Raw genomic sequence first — 20,329 nt, forward strand, 5'->3', positions numbered from 1 at the left:
CTGCTGGACAAAAGTCATCTCTTGGGGAAGCTTTAATCTTGAGACCTTGGAAAAGAAAGGCAAAGTGTCCTGTCCTGCCCCACGACTCTGGAGACACATGGTCACTGTGCACAAACTCTTTTGGGTCAGGGTTACACAGCCAAGGCCTGCACATGAGCAGCTGTAGGCTGCTGCCATGCTCTCCTGGGGCTTCAGAAACAGCCAGAGGCAAACAACCCCTTGTACTGATGAGCCGCATGTGGCCCTGCAAGGAAAACTCGTTCCCAGCACTGTGAGCAGCTGAGTCTGGGTAAACGGAGACCCTGAGTGCTTCTCCTCAATGACATCGGGCCAGGGCCAGGGCTGCCAGGGCTGCTGCAAGGAGCAGAGAGTGGTGAATCAGGATGCTCCCATTCACCCCCAATTCAGTGTAACACCCAGATATTCAAACACCCAGCTTTTAGCCATTCTTGACCTGGGAGAAAAAGGGAACAGAGTAAGGTACAGATACAAGCAAGCTGAATTAGCAATTTAATTAAACAGCTGAACCAATAAATAAATAAATAAATGAATAAATGAATAAATAAACAAATAAATAAACAAACAAACAGCCATGCTCTCAAGTGGGCGTGGAACCCTGAGGCTGAGCTCCCAAGCAGCTGGACTGAGTCAGCGCCATCAAGAATGCAGCTGCCAACCTCCCACCCCAGGGCTGGGCCGCTGGCTGGCCCCACACGAGGTCCACTTCCGAGACAGCATTTCAAAGAAGAACCACTCTGTCTTTCCTAGTTAGCCACTTACCCAGGTACAGAGATTACCCAGACTCTCCCCTGCGTGGGAGCAGGAGTGTTTGGCTGACTGCACTATGTGAAGACTACCCATAGCCGCCCACTTGTTCACACCTAATTACTCAGCCTGCTGCCAGGGCTCACTGCCTCGCTGCTTTTCACTCCGGACTTGGCTCTGTGCTTGCATGTCTCATACGGGAATGGGACTGGGCTCTGATATGTGTCCGCCTCTCGTCAGGGGCACATAAACAGACCTTGCCACTTCTGGGTGGATGGATGATGGGCAAACGGATGGATCGATCTATGGGTGGACAGACGGACAGATGAAGTTTTCTATCACTATGCTCATGCAATCTGAAGCTCTTTATGGGAAGAAACAACTTCCCTACTAATGGACAACACACTTTCCTGAGAGCGTCCTCCAACCTGGCAACATCAAGGTTACTATGTGTCCCCCTTAGCCAGGCTACCATTCATCACACTTTGGAAGGATCAATTAAAAGCATCACACACACAAATGCTCACGGATCTGTGTGTTCAAACGCACACAGCATGTGTGACCTACTGAAGACAGCGGACGCTAAGGCAAAAACCTTTGAGAGCCAGAAACTTCGGGAAAAGCAGTCAACAGGTGTTTGGGAGCCTGCGATGGAGCCAGCAAGGCCAGGGAACTCCTGAGTTTCAGATGGCCTTGCTGTGACATCAAAGTGTCTGAGAAACTGCAGACCGGCAGCCACTCCTGGACTGCCAGGGGTGAGAGAGGCCACGAAAAGCCAAAATCCAAGAAGGAATATGATGGCCAAGAAAGGCTTGATCTAAGGGAGAGACAAAAGCCAATGAAAAGATAAAGATTCCCAGGCCATCCAGGCATGTGGTTCCCTAAGGAACAGGAGGGCTCAATCACTGTATACAGTGCAGGAGAGTCAAATTCAAGCTTAACTCAGAATGTCATGCCAGCTATGACTCACTTTGAAATATTTACCAATCCTTTCTGAGGTGGTTTTAACTCAGATCGGGGGGAAATAAAAAATAAAGGCATCTCCTTAGCCATGACCAGGCAAAGGCTCAGTGGTACCCCGGACCAATCTCCCAGTCACGTTGATGGTCACGGACGCCCTCTCGAAACCTCAAGGACTCCTGGGCGGAATGAGGTCACCAATGCAGCCGTGCATTTCCAAGTGCAAAGCTGGAATCCGATGGCACAAGGGGTGCCAGGTCCTCCACTTCCCAGTGCTTAAAGTCCTCCCACCCCGCCCCGAGTCCTCAACCCCAAGTCCTAGTGAGTGGACTGCTACTCTCACCAACCCCAAACTCTCCGTTGCACCCTCACCTGTCTTAGCAACCAGGTGTGTCCAGCCACTCCAGACAGCAGTGACCTTTTCATCCTGAAAGTAATGTGCTTCTATTCTCTGGGGCAGAGGAAGGAACACAGCGCGGGAGGCCAGCTGCCCATGCTTGTTACGGCCCCAGACGTACAGCTCTCCTGTATCTGAAAGAGAGGTGCATGGGAGGGAAGTCAGGAACATGACCCAGGAGGGTAGGAGACAACGCTGAAAAAGAAACAGCTAAAAGGGATCGTTTCCTACTGATACCACAGCACTTAGTAGGGCCATGCACAATACAAAATTTATGTAGGACGATCTAATGTAAAACTTACAAAATTCTGTACCTAAGCAAGGCCTGGCGTATATAACATGTGCATGCATGCACATATTCATGCCTGGGGCTGGGGGAGTTGTGGGTACCGGTGAACAGAGAACATCGTGTGTCCTTCTCTGTTACTTTTATTTTATTCCTCCGAGACATGGTCTCCACCGAAGCTGGAGCTAGGCCAGGAAGCCGCAGGAACCCGCAAGTCTCCACTCTACACAATGCGTTCTATGTGAATGCTGAGACTCAAATTGAAGTCCTCATGCTTGCACAGTAAACCACTTAAACTTAAGATAACAGGTTAGAAGACACACTATTTGGGGGCTGGAGATGTGGCTCAGTTGGCAGAGTGTTTGCTTAGCACACACAATCCCCCAGCACTGCACAAACTGGGTGTGCTGGTGCTTGCTTATAATCTCAGAACTCTGGAAGTAGCAGCAGAAGGATTAGGAGTTCACGGTCATCCTTGGCTACACAGTAACTTCAAGGTTCAAGGTCATCCTTGGCTACACAGTAACTTCAAGGTTCAAGGTCATCCTTGGCTACACAGTAACTTCAAGGCCAACCTGGACTACAGGAGACACTGCCAAAAAAAAAAAAAACCTGTATGGTATTTTAGCTTAAACCTTTTTAAATGAGATTATTTCACTGTGCTCACTGGCCATAGAATAGAATGAGCTACCACTGCCCATCTGTGCGGCCCCTGAGCTCATCTGAGCCTCACAGCAATCTCAGGATGGAGGCAGAAGTGCCTGGCAGGGTGATGTAACAGGAGCAGGAAGCAAATGCAGAGTCAAGTGACTCTGGCTGCTATTCCTGGACCTGCTAACTAGCTATTGACCTTGGGCAAATCACTTCCTCTCCGAGTCTTGGTTTCACCAGCTGAATCTGGGAAGGGAGGGCTGCTGGCCTAACTGACGTCACTGCCTACTGGAGCAACTGGTGGGTGACCGTGGCAACCAGAGAGCACATGCCTGTCTAAAAAGTAAACTTCAAAGAGAAATTTTAGACAAAGGTCAAACAAAATGAAAGCCAAAGCTGTAAGTCAGCCAGTGAGATACCAGTCTGCAGTTCCTCTGTGAGCTTCCCTAGGCCTGCAGTGGGGCTAAACACTAGTCACACCTGAAGTGTGAATGGCCCACGTGAAAGTACTCAATGGACTGCACAGAGACGGCACGCAGAAAACATACCTAATAATGTTCCTATTATAGTAAGTAAGATTTTGGACATTCAATAAGATTAATTTTACCTATTTCATTTTAGCTTTTGTGAGACAGCTCACATCCTATTATACAGCACGGTCCCAAAAGATAAATTAATCAAGGCTGGGACATGTTAAATGGCTTTTCAAGATCACCTGGCTAACAAGGACTCACACACAGCCAGTGAAGGGACGAGGAAGGAGCCAGGCCTGTTTCGTTTGCCGAGTTCCTGATAAAGTTCACAGTACTGCTTGCCCTACAGTGGTCTCATATTCCCTAAAACTCATCAAAGGCCAAACAGGATGATGACAGTCATAGCTCAGGGATCTCCAAGTTCCCTCTGCCACCCACTCGCTGTGGCACACTGAGCACAGCACGCCATGCCCCATTTCTTCACCTCTAAGGTGAAGGTGTGTAAGTGAAGCTTCCGCCACTGACATCCTACAGATCCACGATGTGCCTCCAGCCTCCATCCCTTAGAGGAGGGCAAAGACAGCACCCCTCACCCCATACAATGTCAACCCAGTAGATGCTGGAGAGCCCCAGAGGTGCCATGGGTGTGGAGCCTCTGTGGCTCAGAATATCCAAGCCATCTTTTTGAAAGACAGACTGCCTTGCCATGGGGATAGTTACACTGTTGCATCAGCAGGTAAAATTAAATTCTGCTGCAATGCCAAATGGTTACATAATCTACAAGGACTCCAGGGAAGAGGTCTAAAGAACACCGAGCCCAATCCGATGTGCTAACAGCCTGAGTGAGATGAGAAAGGAGGGCCATTAATCTTCACAATTTTTAACTCACTTTCGAAATATCAAAAACCAATTCACTTTGTGGCTATACTAAAAATGATTAAATGGACACTTTAAAGTGGTGAATATCATATATAAATTATAGCTCCACCAAAAAAAAAAAAATCCAGTCTATGTATTAAACATGGCACCATAAAGTGGCCATGTAGGAAATAATTTAGTAACCACATGTTTTTGTTCATTTTTTAATCGACATTAGCAGGTAATTTGATAATTTCTAAGTTTGCATACTACCAGCCATCTCAAATTAATTAGGACAGAAAAAGAATGAAGCTTAATCTCGGCTCACTCCTCCAGGGATGTCTCTTTCATCACTGGGCGGAGCAAGGTGCTTGCACCCTGCAATCACATTGTCTCTAGAAGAGATGTGGGACCAGGTGCCAGGTACAAGACAGGTGCAGGTGCGAAATACCTTCCCTCGTGAGAAAGTGATACACGGCATCCTGAGGAGAGGCCACTGGGCTACCTAGATACACAGGCTTGGCACTGATGGATAGACAGAGTCAGGAAACTGCAGTGTGAAGGCTGAGCGTGCCGGAGGATGCCTGTAATCCTAGAACTTGGGAGATGGAAGCAAAAGAATCCGGAGTTCTGAGGCCAGCCTCATCTACTTACTGAGTTTGAGGCCAGCCTGGGTTACACAAGACTATGTCTAAAAAAGGAAGGAAGGAATAGAGAGAGGGGAGGAGGAAGAGAAAGAAGGAGGGAGGAAAAGAGGAGGCAAGGGAAGAAGAAAGGAAAGGGAGAAGAGAGGGAAAAAGAAAAAGAAAGATGGATGTTTAGTGTTGGGGGGAAAAAGCCCAAAGAAATGAAACAGGAAAAAAGAGAGAATATATATAAAGTTACATACAGATACGTGCAAAAAACTGGTCATATGGAAAGCTACAAGGATGAAGGTGAAGTAAAACAGAAATAAAGGTAAAAAGAGTAGGCAAACACACGGAAAGAAAACAGGACGATAAATACGTGAAGTGGGCAGCAGCAGATTAGCACAAGTCAATAAACTTAAACTACTGTACAGGAAGGTGGAGAGTGTGAGAAATTGCATTAGACAGTGAAATGGCTTAGAAAGGAATGTACATCCTTAGCCAGGTCATTCGCACCTGCAACCCATGCTCTCAGGAGGCTCAGGCAGGAGTTCAGTACGGTTGAGGCCATCCTGGGTTACATAGTGAATTCCAACCCAGCCTGGGCTACACGGAAGTGAGACCATCTCAAAAGCAAACGAAAGCGCAGTATGCTGTATGGCCATAACTCTCCTCGCTAACACTTCATCAGCAATGAGCCACACAATGGTTCGCTATCACACAGCCTGGGTGCGCAACAGCCTGGATCCCCCCCCCCACCCCCCGACGCTCAGGCAGTGACGCCCCCATCGCTGAGCAGTACGTGGCTATATATAAATTAACTGTTGAGCTCTTGATCTTCCCATCACAGCTCCCCCAAGAGGAAGATAATCTTTTCCACCCTGTATAATTGAGAGAACGCAGAGGCTGAGCACTGAGCTGACGCTTGATGTGAGTACTTTATACGTACCATCCAACTAAGTTCTTACAGCTACCCAGAAAGTATGTTCCAGATGAAGAGACGGTCTCAAAAGCGAAAGCAACTGTGCCTAAAATTATACCTAGAGCGGTACCAAACTCCCACTCCAAAATCTATACCCTCCCCCGCAAAACTCTGACTCAGCCTCATTCCAGGCCACAGCCTGCAGACATCTGAATGGCACATTCGGCTGGTACCCACCTGTTAATGAGGCCGAGTGGTCAGATCCTGCAACAGCACACACTGCTGTAGAATTCTCCAGGCCTGGAAAAGAAATGTGTTTGCTTTGAGCTATATTTATGCCAAAACATGCTGCGTGCAGAGTGGGTTCCAGGGCCGCGCTTTACCTGAGCATGGGGAGAACCCCACCCAGTGCAGGCAGGCGTGAGCAGCAGTACTGGCAGACGGCTTGGCGGGACGGAGACAGTGATGTCATGGGGTTAAAGTGCACAGTCCTCACTATCACTGATAGGAAGAGCGGGAAAACCAGAATACTGCGCAATGATAGAACGCAACTGCACAGATCAGTGTAAAGTCACGTTGCTGAGAGAAGCACACGCATAGACCTGAGAAGGTGCCTGTGAAATGTGTGCACAGGTTTCCGAGCTCTGCCCGCTGAGGAAGGCTGAAGGCAAAAGGGCTCCAACCTTCCGATCCGATCTTGTACAGGGCTTAACCACAAACCAGAAAGCCTCAGAACACAGCGCATTCTGTGATCCTGCTTCTGAGCTCCAAGTCCAGCCCTTTACCTCCCTGAACTATACGGCCTTCAGCAACACAGCAGAATCCCAGTCCATCCTGTTAGGAGCTGGGACAGCCCGTGGTAATTCATGGTCCATCCTGGAGCCAAACACAGTCCTAGTCTACAACTGTTTCTGGAGACTTCTGTTTGACTGACTAAAAGGCACCTCACACCTTCAGGTGTCCTGTGGGATGAAGAGAGCAAGCACAGGTTCCCAGTCATATCCACCAAGCAAGGAGTCCTCGCCCCGGGACCCCTGTGGTAGCAGGGTGAAGGAGAGAGAATGCAAGGAGGTGGATGAGCCGTCCAACCCCACCAGAAAACTCCTCAGACCACTCAGAGCTAACGCTCCTGGCAGATCCCAAAATGGCTGTTTGAATTAAACAGTGGTTCTTATGCCTTCTAGTGACTGGTCCAGTACTAAAATACAGAGAACAAAACCCTGTCTTCCCCCTTGGCACAGGAGAAAACTAATAACCGCTCACACTGGATACAAGATGGTGCTATCCACAGAGAGAAGTCGGTGGAGGCCAGAAGGGGAGAGCCATGTCTCCTTCTCTGAGAGAGCTGTGTCTGAGCCAGCCCTTGAGAAAACCTCAGGGCTTCTCCAGAGGAAGAGGAAGAGGAAGGAAAGGCACTCCCAGCAGAGCTGAGAGTCTACCCACAGGTACAGTGGCAGAGCTGAGTCTACCCACAGGTACAGTGGCAGAGCTGAGTCTACCCACAGGTACAGTGGCAGAGATGAGAGTCTACCCACGGGTACAGTGGCAGAGCTGAGTCTACCCACAGGTACAGTGGCAGAGATGAGAGTCTACCCACGGGTACAGTGGCAGAGCTGAGTCTACCCACAGGTACAGTGGCAGGTCAGGCAGGGGTGACCAGTGCCTGAAGTAGGAGGTCTGGGAAGTAAGTCCTGTCTCTCACACACACTCACACACACACACACACACACACACACACACACATGCACAACCAGAATAATCTGAACACGTGCGTGCCTCCCTCCCCACGAAGTCCCCATTCTTACCCATACCTTCCCTGAACCCTTGAGTCTCCGTTGTTCTGAGCTGGGTTATAGTAGTCAGAGCTCCTACACGGGACTTCCTATAGCCAACCCTCAGCGCACTGGGTCCAAAAGTAAATTACAGAGAAGAAGAGACAGACACAGGGACAGGAAGGCCTACAAAGAGAGTGGAGAACAGAGAGAGCCAAAGAGGACCTGAGAGCAGAAGAGAAAGAAGAGGAAAGAGAGGCCAGGGTAGCCCCTACTGACCAACTAACCAACAGCAAGCTGAGCAGCAGGCCCTGAGCAGAGTGCAAACTACCTACCGTGTTTTCACGTGGACACACCCTGTGCCTGGTCCCCTCATCCTCACTCATTCCCACCTCCCTCGTGGGAGAAGGAAGTGGGCAACAGAGGCACAGTGCATGGTCTCTTTGGGGTGTAACTGCCTGTACAAGAGAGGGCATTCCCGTCCCCTTGGCCATACAGGAAACTCAGCACGGCTGACTCTGTGCAGTTGCCTTGTGAGCAACTTGCATCTAGGATTCAGAACTCGTACACTCACAGTATTATTACATACTGCTTCCAAACTCCTAGGTCATATCTTCCAAGCAGCTACAACCCAATCCAGAGCTTCTTTCTTGATCTCCACCTAACGTGCCTGCCATCTACCGCTCAATAGGTCTCAGGCTCTGGTGGCAAAACAGTGATTTTTACTGGGGCCACAAAAATCACCAAAAGACTGACATTACAACCAACAGAGACAGTTGGAAAGGTCAAGAAATACCAAAAGCTCAGCAGTTAAAAGCACTGGCTCCCTTCCAGAGGACCTAGATTTGATTCTCAGCACCCACAGGACAGCTCACAACCATCTGTAACTCCAGAAGATGTAACACCCTTCTCTGGCCTCCCTGGGCACCTGGCATGCAAATGGTACACAGAAACACATGCAGGCAAAACATCCATATGAAATGAACTAAGTGTTTAGAAAAATACTTGAGGGGCTGGTAAGATGGCTCAGCAGTTAAGAGCCCTGACTGCTCTTCCAAAGGTCCTGAGTTCAAATCCCAGCAATCACATGGTGGCTCACAACCATCAGTAATGAGATCTGACGCCCTCTTCTGAGGTGTCTGAAGACAGCTACAGTGTGCTTATATATAATAACTAAATCTTTAAAAAAGAAAAGAAAAGAAAATTACTTGAGAGAAAGAGAAATAGACAAACAGACAGACTAAAACTCCACTTACCCACTTTCTGAAGCTCCATTTACTTTCTCACAAAGAGTAACCAAAGGTGGTGAAGAAATAAGGAGCTCGCTCACCTGTCACTCTGCTGGGTTCCTTTGCTGTCAAAAACAGTGGGAGATTCTGCCCAGGGCACAGGCGTCGACCAGAAGATGCCAAGCCAGTCCCCCACTGGAACACACTGCCAGTCGCTTCCCAGCAGAGCAGAAGGGAACAGAGAAAATGTATGTCAGCGTTAGACCAGACTGCCACTTGACACTCGTGCTGTGGGAAATTCCCAACCATCTCAGCCAATGTGAGTCCCACCCGGGAGCTTGGCTGCCTCAGGAGGCCCATGACCAGCCACAGAGATTACCATCGAACAATCACAAATCCAGTCTTTGAGACTATCTAAGACCACGAGAGAAAATTCCAATGTAGTAGGAAAACTTCCTTTAAAGGTCCCAGGCACTAGCCCACAGCCACACCTCTGGAGTGCTGCCAAGCTCTCAGCTAACCTGAAAGGAACCTTGAAGACCATGAATCCACACCTATTCACTAGATGGGGAAACCGAGGCTCAGAAAAGAGGCTGGGATCCAGCCAAAGTCACATGGGGAATAAGTAGTAGAGAAAACACTGGTGTTCAGTCCACACTCAGGGTAGTGTCTTTCTACCCCACCAAGGCAAATCCAGATTCTCCATGGTCAAATACATGGCTATTTGTGACTACAAGACAGTACAGCGCCTTATTTCAGTAAAATGGCCTCGTGGGTCTACAAATCCACATCCTAAACCCCACTGGAAGTGCACAGACAAAATCCTATGCAGATGTGCACACCATGGCGCCACCAGCTAACACCAACATCAAGGCCTGATCCTTTGGACCACTCCATAGCCAGCATTCCTAATGTAAAGAGACAGCTGGCTTTATAAAGCAGCAGCTGTGACCACTGAGACCAATGCAGCCCAGCAGAAAGCTGCAGTCAACCAAGACGACATCCTCCTTGGTGATAAGCTGCGAGGGAAAAGGCTTCCCTGACCATCTCAAAATGGCGGCTGTGTGAGGATTGTACATCAGGATCTGAATCAGGTCTGCATACAGACATTGGTTGCTATGTCTGCAAACGTCTCAAATGATGGAGTGTTCCCTTCGAAAACCTTCCCAGACATTTATTTTTACTTTATGTGTGCAAGTGTTTCACCATATGTGTGTCTGGTGCCTACAGAGGCCAGAAGAGGATGTCAGTTCCCCTGGAACTAGAGTTAAAGACAGCTATGAGTCCTCTGCAAGAGCAACAGGCGTTCACCAATGAGTGGTCTTCCCAGTCCCTCTTTGACATATTTTACTTTAAAATATGCACAGTATAAATAGTATCATCTGGGCTGGAAAGATGGCTCAGCGGTTAAGAGCACTGACTGCTCTTCGAGGGTCCTGAGTTCAATTTCAGAAACCACATGGTGGCTCACAACCATCTGTAATGAGATTTGACGCCCTCTTCTGGTGCATCTGAAGACAGCTACAGTGTACTTATTTATAATATTAAATAAATCTTTGGGCCGGAGCAAGCAGGGACTGAGTGAGTGGGGCCAAGCAGGGGCGAGCAGGGCCCAGCAGAGCGACTGGGGTTGACCGGAGTGAGCAGAGGTCCTAAATTCAATTCCCAACAACCACATGAAGGCTCACAACCATTTGTACAGCTACAGTGTACTCATATACATAAAATAAATAAATCTTTAAAAGAAAAGGTATCATCTTCGCCATCATCAGTGTCTAACCCAGTAGGACCCACACAGTCACCATGGTGAGCAGCCATTATCCTTCCATCTTGCAACACTGAAGCTGACTGCACTCATCTCTCTCCATCTCTGGTCCCTGGCCCTGGGGCTCCTGCTCTGCTGTCTTTAGTTCTGACTACGCATGTGGTTGGAATCCCAGCATTTGTCCTTTCTATGACTGGCGTAGGCCACTCAGCATCACAGTCATCAATGGAAGAGCCTGACAGCAGTTCTGTAACTTTTAAGGCTTGTACTTTTCCATAGAGGCTGGGGGAGTTAGGCATGCTGTGCACACCCGTGTGCCACAATTTGCTTGCCCATTCGCCTGTCAGTGCACACCTGAGGCGCTGTTTCTGCCTCAGCTGTTGTGAATAATGAGTTACAGCTGGTGCCTTTCAGTCTACAAACTGTTTATCGTTTTGCCTCTTCCTCCCTTTTCCCTTTTTTAAAAATCTATTTGTGTTTAAAATCTATTTGTGAGTTGGGTGTGGGGATGCACACCTATAATCCCAGCACTCGGAAGGCAGAGGCAGGTGGAATCTCTGTGAGTTCAGGGCCAATCTGTTCTACAGAGTGAGTTCTAGGCCAGGCTGGGCTACATGGTGAGACTCATCTGAAGAAGAAGAGGAGGAAGAGAAGCAGGAGGAGGACGGGAGGAGGAGGAGGAGGAGGAGGAGGAGGAGCAGGAGGAGGAGGAGCAGGAGGAGGAGCAGGAGGAGGAGCAGGAGGAGGAGGAGCAGGAGGAGGAGCAGGAGGAGGAGGAGGAGGAGGAGCGGGAGGAGGAGGAGGAGGAGCAGGAGGAGGAGGAGGAGGAGGAAGAGGAGGAGGCTGCTATGGTTAGGTAATAATAACACAGCCCTTCCACACTGCTTTCCAAAGCAACTGAACCATCTGCCGTCCACATGCACAATTAAAACATTGTGTAGAGCAGGGAACAGCCTCAAACAATGGTCTCCCTTCCCACCTTAATTAAAACAGGGTCTTTTGTTTGCTGGCTACATACACAAGGCTCACTGGTCCTTGCTGTGATCTTCTGGGATTCTGCCCACCTCATCCATAGGAGCACGGGGATTACAGACCCACAGCCCTGTGTGCTGTAGCAGAGGGATCTGAACTGGGCTCCTCACACACTAGTGCAGCAAGGCCCACTGAGCCCTCTCTCATCCTGGGCTTTTAGCCTCGGGAACAGTGAGAAAATGAATTTTTGTTATTTAAGCCATTTGGGCTGCGGTATTTTGTGGCAACAGCTCAAAGCAATCAGTTATGGATACACACAGCTAAAGCAGATCCCCAAGGGATTATACCATGAAGCAGAACCAAGCCCAAAAGGTTACATAGTGTATGGGGCATCTGAGAACATTCCAGAAGTGACGTTACAGACGTGGGAAACAGGAATGGCTAACAAGAGCTAAGGAGGACTGGAGCAGCAGGAAGTGAGTGTGGCCATCCACACCAGCGGGGGGAGGACCTTGTAGTGACGAAGTTCCGCTGCATCCTCACTGCATCAGCAGCAAATCCCACGGAGGGAAGCTACAAAAAGAACTTTGTGCATCTATTCTGTTTCTAACAACCTCATGTGGGTCTCTAATTCTCTCAAAGCACAAGATTTCACTTTTTAAAAAATTGTATGTATACGAATGTTTTGTCTGCCTGTTTGTTTGTTCTGTACATGCATGCCTGGTGCTCATGGAGGCCAGAAGACAGGGTCAGATCTCCTGGTACTGGAATTACAGACCATTGTGAGCTGTTGTGTGGATGCTGGGCACCAAACCTGGATCCTCGGGAAGAGCGGCCGGTGCTCTTAACCACGAGTCATCGCGTGATCTCACTCTAAGAGGAGGTTTAAGCAGCAGTCTGCCACAGGAGTCGACTGGCACAGCTTCACAGTCCTCCCTCCCTCTCCTTCCTGCCCTCGCCCACCCACCCCTGGACTCACACAGCATGGGGACTTGGCAGCCACAGGAGATGAACACAGATATGGCCCAAGAGAAACAAGTGCAGAAATCAAAAGGGGAAGACCCTGAAGGGCGGGCGACGCTCCCCCACATGTCCCTGAGTGTCTAATTCCTCCCCTTCCTTGTTCTCTCCTCTGAGTACAGCTACCTTCTCTCTCTCTCCCTCTCTCCCAAGCATCTGTTCAGACACACACACATGTGTATACGTGCATGTGCATGCAGACACAGGTAGAAGCCAGAGTTCAGCGTTGGTGGCGTTCCTCAAATGTCTTCGGTTTTTAACTGAGATAAAGGGTCTCGCTGGTCTGGAGCTTCATAGAGTAGGCTAAGCTAGCTGGCCAGCGAGCCCCAGGGATCTGCCTGTCTCCACTTCTCACCTCACCACCGCCGTTCACAGACTTGAACTCAGATCCTCATGCCTTTGAGACGAGCATGTCCCCACCTTACCCCTCTTTTTAAAAGGAACTCTCTATGTGCCAATTGTTTCCTAGACCCTAGGACCCTTCAAGCCAGGCCAGAGCCCTACTTACTCAGTGCCACCTGCCCCACACCCCCATACACGCTGCTGGTCCCTCTGCCCACTCACGTACAGAAGTCAGCTCACTTGAAGCTTTTTAATCAACAAACGTTGGAATCCAGCGGGAAGACGGCACAGCTCACTGCGACATCTACACTGATGGTCTGTCTCTAGCTCTCCCTGCCTCACTCACAAGTGCTTCCACAAACTCTGCATGGAGTTCAAAAAGACTTTAGCTCACACTTTTGCTCCTTGGCTGTGAGGAGTAAATGGGAGGATGAAATTATGACAATTCCACGTCTACAACAAGAAGAACCAGGCAGCTCGCTCCCTTCCTCCCACTGGCTAAAAGCCCCCCAGAGACTTGTACTTCATGCTCTCTGCTTTCAGTTGGAGCTACAGCAGGGCAGGACCCTTCCCAGTGCTCCCTACAAAGTCTCCTCCTGACGCTCCATTGCTCAGATGGGCTCACTTGAGAATAAAGGCTGAGTGATTACCTGTAGTGGCTAAGGCATGCCTCAGTCCAGCAGCGACACAAACAACCTTCTCTCTCAGGCACTGTCCAAAGAAAAGAGCAAACTTAGTCTCAGAATCATTCGTCTACAAACTATTCTGTGACTCCTGGATGAACTCAGTGCAGCTTGACACCCCCCCACACCCAACATACTCACACATAATGCTTTTATATTTATTGCTAGGTGAGAGATGTGTGTGTGCTTCTGTGTATGTTTGTGTATTTGCACACACAGGGATATGTATGCATGTATGTGTATATGTATGTATGTTGTATATGTGTGTCTATATGTGGTGTGTATGTATGTGCTTATGTGTATGTGTGTGTGCACAGGGACATGTGGGCATGTGTGTATATATGTGTATATATATGTCTTGTGTGTATATGTGTGCATGCATGAGTGTGTGTGTATAAGTGTGTGTGTAGATATGTGTTGTGTATCTGTGTGTATATTTATATGTGTTGTGCATGTGTGTGCACAGGGACATGTGGGCATGTGTGTGTATGTGTGTATATATGTCTTGTGTGTGTATGTGTGCATGCATGAGTGTGTGTGTATAAGTGTGTGTGTGCAATATGTATTCACTGATAAGTGGATATTAGCCCCAAACCTAGGATACCCAAGATATAAGATATAATTTGCTAAACACATGAAACTCAAGGAGAATGAAGACTGAAGTGTGGACACTATGCCCCTCCTTAGATTTGGGAACAAAACACCCATGGAAGGAGTTACAGAGACGGAGTTTGGAGCTGAGATGAAAGGATGGACCATGTAGAGACTGCCATAGCCAGGGATCCACCCCATAATCAGCATCCAAACGCTGACACCATTGCATACACTAGCAAGATTTTATTGAAAGGACGCAGATGTAGCTGTCTCTTGTGAGACTATGCCGGGGCCCAGCAAACACAGAAGTGGATGCTCACAGTCAGCTAATGGATGGATCATAGGGCTCCCAATGGAGGAGCTAGAGAAAGTAGCCAAGGAGCTAAAGGGATCTGCAACCCTATAGGTGGAACAACATTATGAGCTAACCAGTACCCCGGAGCTCTTGACTCTAGCTGCATATATATCAAAAGATGGCCTAGTCGGCCATCACTGGAAAGAGAGGCCCATTGGACTTGCAAACTTTACATGCCCCAGTACAGGGGAATACCAGGGCCAAAAAGGGGGAGTGGGTGGGCAGGGGAGTGGGGGTGGGTGGATATGGGGGACTTTTGGTATAGCATTGGAAATGTAAATGAGTTAAATACCTAATAAAAAATGGAAAAAAAAAAAATAAAAAAAAAATAAAAAAAAATAAGTGTGTGTGTGTGTGTATATGTGTGTTGTGTATCTGTGTGTATATTTATATGTGTTGTGCATGTGTGTGCACAGGGACATGTGGGCATGTGTGTGTATGTGTGTATATATGTCTTGTGTGTGTATGTGTGCATGCATGAGTGTGTGTATATGTGTGTGTTGCATGCATATGAATATGTGAGTACACATGGAGGCCAAAGGAAGACATTGGCTGTCTTCTACTATTGCTTGTCACCTTGCTACCCTGAAGCAGGATATCTCACTAAACTGGAAGTTCACTGTTTCAGTTAGCTTGGTGGCCATCAAGCTCCCTCCATACAGGCATTCACAGACATACCTGGATTTTTAAAAATTATTCTACTTTCTGTCTATGACTGTTCTTCCTGCATGTATGTATGTGCAGCCCATGCATGCCTGGTGCCTGTGATGGCCGGCAGAGGATATCAGATCCCATGGAGCTAGAGTTACAAATAGTCGTGAACTACCATGTGGGGACTGGAACCTGAACCCAGGTCTTCAGCAAGTTGCACATGCCCCGCAGTTAACAGCTGAGGCATCTCTCTTAGCTCCTGAGGCCTAAGTGGTTTTTTTGCATGAGATCAAATCCAAGTCCTTGTGCTTGTACGATGAGCACTCTTACCACCAAGCCATCCCCCAGCCCTGTAAATAACTTTTTAAAACATAGCATAGCATAGCATAGCATAGCATAGCATAGCATAGCACCACATTGTACTATCTCTCAAAGGTATCAGGGCGGGGATCTCCAAAGTCATCTAGTCCAATAGTTAGTAAACATTTCCTTTAAACAGTCAACTACCATATGGTTCCTGCCACACAGCTCAGCTCTGTAACATCATCAGCTATGTATGAGAAAGCATGGCTGTGCTCCAGTTAGACTTAAATAGCAAGGGCTCTACGCTTCCCTTCTGACCCTGCCCCATCCCTACCAAGGTTAGAAGCCAGCCCTTCCTTAAGTGCTCATTCAGCCCCTGCTTGATACCTGAGTCACACAGGACTCACCATGCCCCTTGGCACCTCTGCATCCTTGCAAACCTCCATTGATCTCTAGGTGGAGCCAAACCCAGCTGCCTTTAGCTTCTGACAAAGCTTTCCAAATATTTGAAGACAGTTGTCATGTCCTCTCTAATACATCTTGTGGCAGTTTTAAAAATAGGCCCTCATATTCTTTGATACTACTCCCTTCAAGTCGCAGAGCGTGATTCCCCTCCCCTGTGTGGGCTGGACTTAGTGACACACTTCTAATGGAAAGCATAAAGGAGCAGCGTGAGTCAGAGAGGGTGATAAAAGGCACCGAGCGAGCGAGGCCTCCTCTTAACAAATCTTGCTGCCAGGTCTGAATAGTCACACACAGAGACCCGTATAGCAAAGAACTGTGACTCTCACCAGAAGCAATGGGTTTGGGTCTCAGGCCAGCCCATGGAGGCTGTGCACAGGCCTGGCTGTGTCTTCACTGCTACCTCGTGAAAGCCCAGCTCAGAGGTCCCTGTCCCGACCGTCAGAAGTGACGGGATGGATGCTGCCTGTCACACCACGGTGGGTAACTAATGAACTCTAGACAGACATCCCAGCTGTGGCAGCTGTCCCTGAGCTGCCCACCTCTGCATGTGTCCTGGATTCCTCCTTTCCCTATGTCCTCATCTACCCCAGGCTTGCCTCAAACTCACTATGTAGCCAAGGATAAACTGGAACTTCGGATCCTCCTGCCTCACCTCCCAAGTGCTAGGACTAAACACATGCACCACCATGTCCAGTTTATGCTAGGGACTACACCAAGGGCTTCCCAGATGCTGAGCGACACTCCTGGCCCTCAGTCTCTCTCTTTTCAAGGAACAGTCTAAAGGCAGAGAGTGAGTCTCATTGACCATTACGCCCAGGGCCTGTGCACCAATGCACAAGAGAATCCATCACACCTCATGTAGTCTGACCAACATAAAGAAAAAGTCTCTGGCCTCTCTAGAGACTATACTTCTGACAGTGGAATCCCCAGTCACCTGAGCCTTGAGCAGAACAAAATCTAACTGCTAATACAGTTTGTGTAGATGATTCATGAAATCTTCTTTCCTGCTTTCCTTTCTTGTTTCTAAAAGTAACCAGTGGGCTAGGCCCATCTCCGTGTGTTCTTATCGTATGTGTCATTCCACTGCCCATGGGTCCCCATTCCAGCCCCACACTTCCACCTTTTCCTCCTATTCCAGCCTGAGCACTTGCTGGCAGATCCAAGACCCTCTCTTCTATGCTCCCGTACACGTGTCCACACTACTCCTTTGGCCTAGAATGTTCTTCTTTGGCACCTGTTCTGCATCCTCCTTTCCCAGGGAAACCTCAACTCACCTCTAAGAGTTAGCTAAGCTTCCTGTTAGGCAGGAGTCCAGTCCTTCCTTGGGACTATACAAGCATCTATGAGTCTATCATGACAAGAACACTGCATGTATTTATCCTGTGTCACTAAATTGTAAATCTCTCAGGTGCTAAGACGGGTCTTAACGACTAGTGTCCTTGCTACCTACATCCAGTGCCCACATGTGGCAGCTGCCATTCACAAATGAAGTCTCTCTCTTTCTCACTCCCGTTGCTATATGGTAGACAGCTCGTCAAAGTGTTCTGCTACTATGTCATCCAGCATATTTTAACCATTGTTCCTTCCTGTCTTCTTTAATTATATCCACTATAATTAAGCTAAATTAATTATAACATATGTAGGTTCTTACAAGGCCACCTATTTGCACCTGGGAGTTACAATGGGGACCCAGAGCTCTGTAGAGCTAGACTTGTGCACAGGCTTTGGGAACCATTACCCCCAAATAACAGGCTACAGGGCGGCAACTGAAGTTCATGAGACGACAGAAACAGACTCAAACTCTCCAATGAAAATGCATCTCCCGCCCCTCAGAGTATAGGGATGAGTTGGCAGCAGGGGGAAAGCTCACTGAGGCAGTGAAACTCACCCTGAGTTCAGTGTATTCCTGAAATGATTCCCACTCGCATCAGGACCACTTACAATACTAGGCTTTCCCCCAGCCCCACTTGACAAAAACTAGAGTCATATGGGAAAATGGAACCACGATTGAGAAAATGCCTCCATAGGTCTTGGCCTGTAGGCAAGTCAGTGGGACATTTCCTTGGTTAGCAACTGATATGGGAGAGCCCAGTCCACTGTGAGAGGTGCCACTCCTGGGCCCGTGGGTCCTGGGAGGCAAAAGACAGGCAACAGAAGATGAAGGTGAAATCAAGCCAGTAAGCAGTGTCTCTCCACATCTCTGCTCCAGTCCCAGCCTTAAGTTCCTGCCTTAAATGTTCACCTTGACCTTCCTCAGAGATGAGTGCGACCTGGGAGTTGTAAGATGAAGCAAACCCTTTCCTCCCTGAGTTGTTTTTAATTATAATGTTAATCACAGCAATAGAAAGCAAAGTTGGACACACATACATTTCATAAACCTGTAACGTGGGACGTCATGAAAAGAGCTCTAAACACCACCAAAAGTCTTCTTTCCCCTCCTCTCTGCCACAGCCAACGCTCCGTGTGGATACTGAATATTTGCTCGTGATTAGAGGCAAAGCAGCCCGAAATCATGCACAGAGTTCAGAGTCTCAGGACAAAGTAACAAACGGGAACTACCTTACTCATCAATGTTTCATTTGCGTTTATATTAGACAACAATAGCTTGGACAGATTAAATGAATTTGAAGTCTCTAAGGCAAGGGGGGTGTGGCCATGCATCTGTTACCATCATGGGAGGTGGAAGCAGGGAAATCAGGAGCACAAGTCCAGTCTTAGCTACATAACATGTTTGAGGGCAGCCCAGGCTACATGAGACTCTGTGTGAAAAAAAAAAAAATCAAGGGACTAGAAGCTCAGTAGTTAAAAGAACTGGCTGTTCTTCCAGAGGACCCGGGTTCAGTTCTCAGCACCCACACGGGGGCTTACAACTGCCTATAACTCCAGATCCAATAGCCAACGCCTTCTTCTGGCCTCCATGGTTCACAGACATACACACAGGCAAAACCTCCATATACATAAAATTTAAAAAAAGTAAATCTTTTTTTTAAATACTAAGAGTTGAAAATAGTGCAAGGAGTCACGCAAAGGCCACAGGTTGTACAACTGCATTTCTATGAAATGGCTAGAACACATAAATGCACAGAGGAGGTGGACGAGTGGCCCCCAGGGACTGGGGGAGGGGAACACAGGAAGCTACTGAGTGTAGACTTCCTTTTGGCCATGGTGCAAAGGTTGTACATTTAGATGATGAAAGTGGTGGCTACCTCTAAGAATGTACTGAAAAAGCACTGTACACTACATTTCAAAGAAGCAAATTTAACAGTATCTGAGCCACATCTCAATAAAGTTATTATTTTAAAAATTAATTTTGGCTGTTTATTTACTTTTAAGTGGGGCTTTTATAAAATTTTTAATCATATGACATTTCTGTAGGTCCTTCCTGGTCTACCATTTGCAGAATCTACTGTCTTTTTTTTCTAATCTCTCTGTGTGTGTGTGTGTGTGTGTGTGTGTGTGTGTGTGTGTGTGTGTGTGATGGAGAGAGAGAGAGAGAGAGAGAGAGAGAGAGAGAGAGAGAGAGAGAGAGAGATGTCTAAGTATGTAGGTCTGTAAATGTTGACGTCCACCTTCACATGCGTGTGGAGATCAGAGGACCCAGTCTCTCCTTTCCACTTTGTTTCAGCCAGCCAAGCTCTCTGTTTGGTTGCCTCCAGCTATAAATGGATTCTGGAGACCCAAACCAAAGCCTTCACGATTGCATAGCAAGTGCTTTAGCCCTTAAGTCATCTCCCCAGACCCTAAACTTAGTGGTTTGAGGCAAATGGCATCTATTTGGACCTGTCTGTAGCATAGCTCCCATAATTAACAATACACTTATCAAGTGCATCTCTACTGCCCTCATTTATAGCTCTTATAATGTGCATGAAGAACAGATTTCTGCCCAGCAGTGATCCCCTCAAACTGATTTTTAACCAAAGAACTTAATTTTCAACTCAGGTTCTACAACTCCATGGGTCTTCAAGGACCTGCCACCACCCAGTCTTTCATTAAGGGTAAGGATAAATGGAGCAGCCTAAAAACAGCAAGCTAAAACTGAGATGTCCTCACCTCAATGGCCTGGGGGACCACGCATTTGCGAGGGCCGTGAGGCACACCTAACTGGCCAAAGGCATTGGATCCACAGGACAGAACTTGACCTTTTTCTGCAAAACACAAGCATTCAGATTACAAATCTACGACGCGACTGTCTTCGACCAGTGGGGAAACAGCAGAGGAAGCAGCAGAATTCCTGCGCCCA

At 48.0% G+C, this 20,329-nt stretch overlaps 1 protein-coding gene across 10 annotated transcripts in view; it reads right to left on the reverse strand.

Moving 5' to 3' along the window:
• Sergef (secretion regulating guanine nucleotide exchange factor) overlaps positions 1-20,329 on the reverse strand; it is a 199,738-nt gene that overhangs the window by 169,362 nt on the left and 10,047 nt on the right. For 8 of the 10 annotated variants that reach the window (XR_003946486.1, NM_013789.2, XM_030242640.1 and 5 more), the window contains exons 4-8: positions 20,140-20,234; positions 13,689-13,749; positions 9,041-9,154; positions 6,176-6,238; positions 2,098-2,256 (exon numbers count right to left, since the gene is read on the reverse strand). Coding sequence is in view for 9 of the 10 variants with exons in the window: in NM_013789.2 (NP_038817.1) it covers positions 2,098-2,256; positions 6,176-6,238; positions 9,041-9,154; positions 13,689-13,749; positions 20,140-20,234 (492 nt within the window). In the remaining variant the exon portion in view is untranslated. Of the gene's footprint in view, positions 1-14; positions 1,583-2,097; positions 2,257-6,175; positions 6,239-9,040; positions 9,155-13,688; positions 13,750-20,139; positions 20,235-20,329 lie in introns of those variants that run through there. The other 2 variants (XM_030242639.1, XM_030242642.1) reach the window with 2 other exon arrangements.

The sequence above is a fragment of the Mus musculus genome, chromosome 7 (genome assembly GCF_000001635.26).
Source record: "Mus musculus strain C57BL/6J chromosome 7, GRCm38.p6 C57BL/6J".
Lineage (NCBI taxonomy): Eukaryota > Metazoa > Chordata > Mammalia > Rodentia > Muridae > Mus > Mus musculus.